Source organism: Maniola hyperantus, chromosome 5 (assembly GCF_902806685.2).
Source record: "Maniola hyperantus chromosome 5, iAphHyp1.2, whole genome shotgun sequence".
Classification (NCBI taxonomy): Eukaryota; Metazoa; Arthropoda; class Insecta; order Lepidoptera; family Nymphalidae; genus Maniola; species Maniola hyperantus.
The window spans coordinates 16,085,438-16,095,389 of NC_048540.1; the positions used below are offsets into that span (position 1 = coordinate 16,085,438).

General features: G+C 38.6%; 1 protein-coding gene across 2 annotated transcripts in view; it reads right to left on the reverse strand.

The window, feature by feature from the left end:
• Positions 1 to 9,581, reverse strand: part of LOC117982384 (uncharacterized) — a 37,843-nt gene extending 28,262 nt beyond the window's left edge. The window contains exon 1 of one of the 2 annotated variants that reach the window (XM_034968741.2): positions 9,521 to 9,581. In XM_034968741.2, the coding sequence (XP_034824632.1) occupies positions 9,521 to 9,523 (3 nt within the window). In that variant the 5' untranslated portion in view covers positions 9,524 to 9,581. Of the gene's footprint in view, positions 1 to 9,331; positions 9,339 to 9,520 lie in introns of those variants that run through there. The other variant, XM_069498739.1, reaches the window with a different exon arrangement.
• Between the last annotated feature and the right edge of the window lie 371 nt (positions 9,582 to 9,952).

A 9,952-nucleotide genomic window follows, 5' to 3' on the forward strand; every position in this document is an offset into this window, starting at 1 on the left:
CCATTTTATTCTGGTTCATATTGAATATGTTTTGTATAGTAATACATCCTTATACGTTTATTCCGGTTTAGTCAATAAAACAAAATTATGGTAACTAGCTATTGCTTTGTTAAAAATTTAAAACAAAAAAGTTAATCCTCTTGATCTTCCTCATCATAATCATTAGAATTGCAATCGAAACTATCGTCAGTGGTAAAGGAATCGTAAAATACATGATAATAATAACTGGGGATGACTTCTATCCTACAAAGACTCATAAGATCAGCGTGTAAGCTGCCTTGCTTAGTGGCAGAGGTCCTGGGACCTCTACCTCCCATGGCCCCACCAACCTCTCGGTTATATGGGCCGAATCGCGGGAGGGCGCCCGTTCGGTACTTGCTCTTGGCATTTCCCGGGGCGCCTTCTTGACTCCCTACAAATTATTATTAGTGGCAGAGGTCCACTGTAAGCTACTGTTTTGGGTTGGAAGTGGCCCAAATTCCACCTTAGTGGCCAAAGTCAACCTCACCTGCCCGTGGTGCACCCTGCCAATTATCTAACGAGGCTCTGATTTATGGGTCGCTGTGTTTAATACCGCACGGCGTAATCTCTAAGGTATGTCTGCTTCGTGGTAGGATTCTACCTGGCTGAGTCGCCTGGCTAACGACCACACTCCAGTCGTATCCAGCCGCAAAGCATTCCATGCGTTCCGGCTGCGAGCTGGAGAGACTTTCCCTCTCCCATCTCCCGAATGGTGTAATTACTGAGGCCATTGGTTCCATCGTGGAGATTAATTAATCCTTCTCGTATTCATAGGCGCGATATATTGGCACACGATGGGAGACCCGATGAAACGGGTGTCCGCTGGCCACGCGTTGGTCCGTAGGGGGTCCGAACCTAGGATTCCCGACCTAGGAGGCTGTCCCGCCGCCGCCGGTCATTTAACGGATTGGGTTGGTGACCCTTCCGTCCCCCGTGCCAGTAACATACTCTACCTACGTAATCGAGAGCGGCTGACTCCATGTCTTTGACCAGGAGACAACCATTGCTGCATTATTCGCTAACCCGGTCACCTAGTATACACACATGATGCCAAAAAGTAGAAGAAAGAATCGTTCTACAGCGGTGCCTCGTTCCACACTCTGTGTGAACTTTTACAACATTAGAGGGTTGCACTCCAACCTAAACGCCGTTCGCCACCACCTTGAAACGGCAAAACCATCTATACTCTTTCTAACTGAAACCCAAATCTCACCCCCGACGATACTTCTTATCTAACATACCCCGGCTAAAAACTGCAACACGTCTTTTTGCCACGTGCTGGCGTGTATGTGTATATTAGGGGAATATTTGCGGTCAACGCCTCTACAGCCTAGAGGTTGGGGACCTGTCTCTTCTTTGGTTACGCGTGGACTTCGGGGTTAAACCCGAGTCTACACGTGCCTGTACAGATCCCATAGCGCGGTAACGTAGAGACGGACCGACTCTTTGACCACGTCAAAATATCGGTGGACTATGTATTGGAGCATATTCCTTCCGCCGAGGTGATGATCCTAGGTTAGGTAGTTAGGGTAGGTAGGAACTTTATTTCCCACCGTGTGGAATGACTACGATCACGTAGGATACTGATTATACCGGGAGGTGTGCGCATAATCTTGTCCTGGCTATCCAATTGGTTACTGTACCAACAAAGATTCCCGATATTGCTGACCACAAACGCTGAACCTCTGTTCTCAATCTTTCCCTCAACACTCACCCTAACGGCTACCAAGTTAGTGTCGATGCTCCACTAGGGACTTTTGGTCACTGCTTGGTACAGACCATCGTGCAGCTTCCATCATCCGTTCGTACGCGTGGTACCGGTAGCCGTAGAGTATGGCACAATAAATCAGCTGACTGGGATGGTCTATCGATCGACCCCGAATTCTACGCCTCATACCTATGAGGGCAGCTTTGTTTTTCTGAAAATGACCCCAACATCTGTGCTGTAGCCGTTGATTCATTCCCAACTCTTTAACACGTACCGGGAAGCGAGCACGGAAATGGTTTAACGGAACTTGTAAGAGGGCTGCCAACCTTAACCAGTCCTGGTGTTCAGCACAATGCAACTACCACCCAAACCCCCGCCAATCTAGAAAAAATTAATACCCGCTCTAGATCCACAAAAATACCATTGCCAGGGCAAAACTCAAGCACGTTGATAGAATTGGTCGCAATGCCTCCTGGTTTCTACGCGTTCTGGTCCCTGTCGAAAGCCATACAAGGCAACTTCTTTCGTTCCACGTTTTCATCTTTGTGCAAATCGGATGATACACTGGCCCACATTGCCAAAGAGTTTCTGACTGATTTTTCTACAACCGCACCGCACGCCACCGTAAGCAATTTCCCCCTCACCACCTGGGTGCCTGGTGCACTTCGACCGCCCGTTATGCCAAATCCTTTTTTCCACGCACATGCAAACCGAGTAATCAACTCCCTTCCCAATAGATTACAACATGTAGTTATTCAAGGGGTGGACCAACAAATTACTGAAAGGCCGGCAACGCTTTGGCGGTTCCTCTGGTGCTGCAAACGTTCATGGGTGGCGGTAATCACTTAACATTAGGTAAACCGCCTGCTCGTTTGCTTGCTATTCTTATTTAAAAAATGTATCTAAGTCAAAAAATTGCTTATGCATGTTATCGAGTGTACTAATTCGCGTACCACAAACATTACCATCATCATATCCCGCTATCACTATCTATCGTTTTAATCTAGTCTGTATGACGGAAAAGTATGGCAATATATTTTGCTGCTCAGTACTAATGAAACGATTTTACTAATGAAATATTAGTCGTCATACCTAAACTTTTCTTTACGAGAACAAAATGATAACTGCTTTTAGAAATTATTTTGTCAACTCGTTGAACGAGAATATAATTGTAAAAGCGTTTGCCATGTGATAAGTATGGAAAAATTTTACTAACACTGTCTTGCAATTTACACAATGTACTAGAAAAAAATAGGAATAATGTTGTATTTTTTAATAACTTTTTAAATAACGGCAAAAAAATTACAAAAAAAATTAGGTAGATGTATTTGGCGCCGTAGACCTCAAAAATCGCATAACACTAAAACGATGGTAATAGCGGTTATCATTTTATTCGCCGGGGACGGCGAAATGTGATAAACTCAAAATAGCTTTCCACAGCATTTTCTACTTGTTTTGTTTGTGACTTTTAAGGTTCTGTATCTCCAAAGAAAAAAAGATACCTTATAACATCACTTCGTCGTCTGTCTGTCTGTCTGTCTGTCTGTCTGTCTGTCTGTCTGTCTGTCTGTCTGTCTGTGGTATCTGCCAAGACCTTTCAAAACATAAAGCACAAGTATCCAGGTGTGTTATCTTTTATACGAAGGTACGGTACCCTTCGTGCGCATGTCCCACTCGCTTGGTTTCTAGGGTTCCATACCTCAAAAGGAAAAACGGAACCCTTATAGGATCACTTTGTTTTATGTCTGTCTGTCTATCTGTCGGTCTGTCAAGAAACCCACAGAGTACTTCCCGCTGACCCAGTGGCCCTACCGCGGTTGTTTGACAGCTACAATGTCACGATCGCAATCATCTCTGATTGGTTCACTCGCTCACTATTGGCTACAATGCATTGTTGCAACAAGAATCGCACAAATTCAGCCAATCAGAACAATTGAGATTGTAATAATGATTGATGCAGGTTTTAGACAATCGCCCTGCAGAATCATGAAATTTGGCAGGTAGGTAGATCATATTGCTGACATTTGGGGAAAAATCTGAAAACCGTGAATTTAGGGTTAGATCACACAAAAAAATTAAATTGTGGTCATGAACTAATTATTAGTATTTTCAATTTTCTAAGTAAGATAACTATATCAAGTGGGGTATCATAATATTATGAAAGGTCTTCACTTGTGCGTTCTAAAACAGATTTTTATTTATTTTTATGTATCATAGTTTTTGAATTATCCTGCAAAATGTCGATAAAATACGATTGTAGTACGGAACCCTCGTTGCGCGAGCCTGACTCGCACTTGGCCGGTTTTTTAGATTAGGCGTCAGTCGTCACCTTTAAACCGCAAAGTAATTAAGCCTTTACACAACTCTTAAAAAAATTACCGATATAAAACAATCAATACTGACCGTTAACCTTTACTTAATGACCTCTGTTTCGCCACACTCGCCTGTGGAAACATCTTAACGCCAAAGCGCCTTCGCTTCATCGGTTATTTTCTGACCCTATAATTTCTTAATTTGGTCACAAAATCGTTTAATGTAGTCTGTCACTATGTATTAAGTACCTAGTCGTTTTTTCATTTATTTTTTCATTCTTATATGAGTTAGCCCTTGATGCGATCTCACTTGGTGGTAAGTGATGATGTAAGTCTAAAATTGTAGCGGCTAATTTGGAAAGGGTGTGGTAGTTTAATTAAGCCCATACCCTGGTCGATTTCTGGAATAATGATAGAATATAGGATAGAGAAAGATAGGGTAAGATAGATAGAAGAAATGATAAGAAGGATAAGATAAGAAAGTCATCTATTTGATACAGAGATAGCTCGCATCCCGTAGATCGAGGTTACTTTTTATCCCGGGATATCAAAGATTTCCCCCGGATGAAGTCACGGGCATTATCTAGCCACTCCCCAGAGTAAGATTAATTTTCATCCCAGCAAATCAAAGAGTCCCCACCCCCACGGAATTTTTCAAAACCTAGATTCACGCGGATGAAGTCGCAGGCATCAGCTAGTTACAAATAAATCCTGCTTTAATGTAGAATACCATATAAGTTAGTCATAGTTGAGTACAGTAGTAAGTCGTCAATAATATTCTATAGCAAACGGCATAATTTGCATTGTATTACTCAAGTCAGTATCCAAGACCATCTGCCTACATTTATATATGTAATTATATAAAGGCATGCGTTTAATTACAATTAGAACATTATAGTACAGAGCCTCGTGTAAACATTTTTGATCTAGTAATTATTACAACACTAGCTGATGCCCGCGACTTCGTCCTCGTGGATTTAGGTTTTTAAAAATCCCATGGGAACTCTTTGATTTTTCGAGATATAAAGTAGTCTATGTCACTCTCCAGATCTTTAACTATACCTACTTATGCAAAAAATTACGTCGATCCGTTGCTCCGTTGCGATGTGATTGAAGGACAAACAAACAAACCAGCAAACTAACGAACCAACAAACCAATAAACCAACAAACAAAAACACTTCGCATTTATAATAAGGGTAGGGATGGTACAGAGCCTCGTGTTTACATTTTTAATCAAGTAACTACATCAACATATTGGTAGCAAATTCTGCCCCTTGATTTTTTGAAAAAAAATATAAAGAGCGAATCAACCAATCAAAGGGCAGAATTTGCTACGATTAGGATGACGATGAATTGGGTATTTGACTATATCAAAAATAAATTATTTCTCAGCGATTGTTAGATTCAGATTCAGATCTATTTTCAGATTCAGATTCAGATTTATTTAGAGGGTTAAATAGAGGGTCGTCCAAAATACGTAAAATCCACGTGTCCTTTGTTAGTTTGAAGTGTAATAACCATTTTAAATTATCGATTAAACTAAAAAAGTACGGCATTATGATGTGACGTCATATCCATTATTTCATAAAATCTCGCATACCTACTTACTATACTAAGCGCGCGTTTTGACGTTTGATAAAAAGTCACTGATTTGACTAGTTGTCAAATACCGTATTGGGGGGCAGGTTTCCTTCATCGGTTATACTTAAGTGATACTTAATTGCTTAAAACGCTTAACTCCGAAAAGTTAGAATTGACATTTATGATATTGTTATATGATTTCAATAATATAATATTAAATTCTACACGTCATCATAAAGATGTTTTTTGGTTGGAATGCCAGAAGTCTCAAGGTGAGAATTTTGCTTATAATCTCGATTCTCGATAAGTTTCGCAAAATGTAAGTATTGACGCATTGTTGTTATTGGGTAATCGCGAACGTAACCGACGGACGCGACGACACAGCGGCGAAACAGCATCTCTCATTTTGAGGAACGTACAATCATGTTTCATGTAAAATGTGCTCATACTTGCTCGTTTACTCGTACGTTTCTGATACGAACCGCTTTAAACTGGGTAAAGCCCAAGCCCAGTGTCCGAGGTTCCTGCCACATATAGCAAGAGTAAACAGGAAGAAGATCGATGAAGATCAGCAAGACCTTTCGGGAGACGATCTGCAGCTGTCTCCCCCCCACCTCAGCCTTCCTCACAACGGGCTCTACGGGCAGCGGCACGCGCAGCTCGCAGTCACAATCGCGACGCGTGCACGAACTGATTCCCTCGAAAAAGGACCCCGGATGGGTTCGAAACTAGTCGGGCTAACGTCGACTAAACACGTGAGTAAAGCTGGGACAGATATTATATAATGGAAATCACTCACGATAGTTTAAACGCTAAAAAGTATCCAGGAAGCTTCAGTGAAAACGAGCTCAAACCTTATCATTGCTTTCCACTAAGTAGGTATGAATGTCGTCAATAATAATTATTGACCCTTGTATAAAAATGCAAGTCGTAATTTAAAAAATTAAAAACAGAACTGCCCAGCAGAAAAAAAACTACAAAATAAAAAAAAACACATTTGAAAATAGCGCCATATATCCGCCACATTGAATTTTTTTTTTCAAAAAAATTATTGCTAGTGTTGTAGTATTTGGAAATCCACAGACATAGACATTAGTTTTTAGTTTTTAGAACGTGTCTAAAAAACTACTTCGAGTTTGAACGGTTAATATTCAAATGAGTACCAAACTCGCGATCGCTATTTTAGCGATATAAGGCCGCATATTGTACCTACAAACATCTACTTATTTTGTTATATATTTCTGTATGTAAATTTGACAATAAAGAATATTTTACTTTGAAGTACTTTACTTTTCCGTTTGTATGGAGCGAATGAAACTCATAGTATTCGATGACCCAGGTTCAAATCAAGTCGCTGGCACGTACCGCAGGTCACAGGTAAAGGACGCTGATAAAATTTGGAAATAAATCTACCTGATTGCGTCGTAATCACCGTAATTATAATTAAATTATGCTTGTGAAAGGTTAATGTAAATTAATAGCTCGATGTAATCAGAATTATCTTATATGATAAATCTCTCAATAATCTGAGACCTAAGTAATATGATAATTGTAATGGAAAATAGTAATATTATGGCTTCAGTATTACCTACTTCGTTCGCGTGGATTTGGGTATTTTAAAAATTAAAAAATTTAAACAAATCGTAATTCAAAAATTTAAAAATTACGACTGCCCAGCCAAAAACAAACTTTGACATTAAAAAACCTTTAAATACAACAATTATTACTTTCTACATCATTATCATTGATTTTTTTTATGTAGCCAGTGACACTCAGACAGTCGGGATGATGTAAGGTTTCAAATCTGTTCAGGAATTTAGAAGTTATGTTGGAATGAAGAAACTCACATGCATACAATATGAACCCTGAAAATATTACACTCCTTTTTAGGGCGGTGCGGAAAAAACACAGCTGTGTTGATTAAAACTTGAAACTCAAACAAAAATGTAGTTTTCATAAAATCATTTATCTGTTTATCATATTCTTATGACCATAACTATGTGTTATATTAACATAATAACAAACTATGTAGTTTCAATGACATTATTATATCTCACAATTAGTCGTAGATCACTTAGGTTGTTCCTAAGTTAATCATTATTGAAAATCATCAATGAATCATTATAAACTATTGAAACATAAATCAACAATTATTCCAAGTAGGTGCACAATTAATTCGACATAATATAAATCGCAAATCAATTGAATGACGGTAATTATTATTATTTAAGATCATCACTTGTGAGCAGCAGCTCGACAAAGGTTGGGCATAATCAACCCGCTTTGCGGACATGGACCAAAATAGTTTTAAATTAAAGATAATATTTGTAACCTTTCTGTATCCATATTTAATATTATAAATGCGAAAGTGTGTCTTTCTGTCTGTCTGCTAGCTTTTCACGGCTCAACCGTTCAACCGATTTTGACGAAATTTGGTACAGAGGTAGCTTGCAACCCGGGGAAGGACATAGGCTACTTTTTATATCGGAAAATTTTAGAGTTCCCACAGGATTTTTAAAAACCTAAGCCCACGCGCACGAAGTCGCGGGCATCAGCTAGTAATATATAAATATCTGATTCAAAATAGATGGGAGGAAAAAAGTAATTAAACATTGAAAAGAGTATAAATCAATAGGTTTTTCTTTTACAAAAAATATTTAAATTTTTTCGTGATTCCCATGACCCACAACATTGCGACCTATGTATGTCAGTGCAGATCAGAGCCGTATTGAAATACATATTAATAACTAGATTATGCTAGCGACTTCGTCCGCGTGGACTACACAAATTTCAAACCCCTATTTCACCCCCTATAGGGGTTGAATTTTCAAAAATCCTTTCTTAGCGGATGTCTACGCATGCCAAATTTCAGCCCGATCCGTCCAGTAGTTTGAGCTGTGATCAGTCAGTCAGTCAGCCACGTTTTTCTTTTATATATTTAGATTTTGCTTGTGTCCGTCGCCGCGGTTATGGTTTCCATACTAAAGTGCCCGTTTACCTTTGGCCGGAAAAGTCAGAAAATAGTTTTTTTTGTATGAATATCTCAAGATATTTTTCCCTTAATTTCTTAACTGAGGTAATTTTCTATGCTAGCTGTTTCTAATTCGGTAGGTTAAAGTAAAGTTAAAGTTAGTTAAAGTTTCTTAACTATCCCAATAAAATTCTAATGTACTTATATTTTATTTATATTCCACTTAGTAGTAATATTATCGCTATCCATAGCATAGCTCACTAAGGTCTAATATCACTTATTACTAAATATTCTTTAGGGTATTAATTAATCCATGCTCATGTTCCCTCCCGGAAGCATCCCACAATATAATATGGTGTAAGGTCGTTGATGGACAGAGCTCGAGATTTTATTTAAACCCTTCCTTCATGCTATCATCTTCTAATAAGCAAAGTATTGCACTGAAAAATGCTATTTCCATTTTCCATTCCACATGACAATTCACTAATCTATTTTATGAGTTAAATCAATTTAAAGTATAAAAGGTTCAATTCATAGTAACTGGATATAATTTATTACACAGGATAGGGATAGGGCTTAGGCTAATTATCAATTAGCCTAAGCTATAATAATATTATCTATCCCTATCTTATGGCTAGTAGGTAACAGCTGCAATTATAATTTCCTTATCCTATCCCTATCCATATCCTAATTGATGACAATATTATCCCTATCCTAAAAGCTAGGTAAAGACTTACCATGATGTCCGGCAACTAACTTACTGCATAATCACACTAAATCAATTTAAAGTATGAAAGCTTTATTCTAGTAGCTGCAACTAATTTATGACTATCAAGTCTCAACCCCTGCAATCCTTATCCTATCCCTATCCTAATTGGTGACAATATCATCCCTATCCTTATCCTAAAGACTAGTGAAAGACTTACCATGATGTCCGGCACCTCACTCACTGCATAATCACACACAACACAGCACCGCGCGATCGCAGTCACGTATGACCTGCGCGCGCATCTTCCTGCACATATATATAGCTTCGGCGACAAATATTAGGCTTTTATTTTACGCAGCCTTTGGCTTAGATAACTTGAACTGTTTTTATCAATAATCTGCAATTTTTGCATCAAATTAACCTATTTTATTAACGAGATCACGAGGCTCAAAGTCAAGGCCACTATGAGTTCACGTTCGATAAAATCGCCTTACATTAATTTATTTTACTGTCGGAAAGTAAAAGTAGTTTTTAGTTTTATATTTTTTGATCGCCGATTTAAATTTCTCAAGTTCGAAATATTTAAGAATATGTATATTTATTTATTTGAAAAGAAAAATATATCGCCATGTTTTATGATAATTATTAT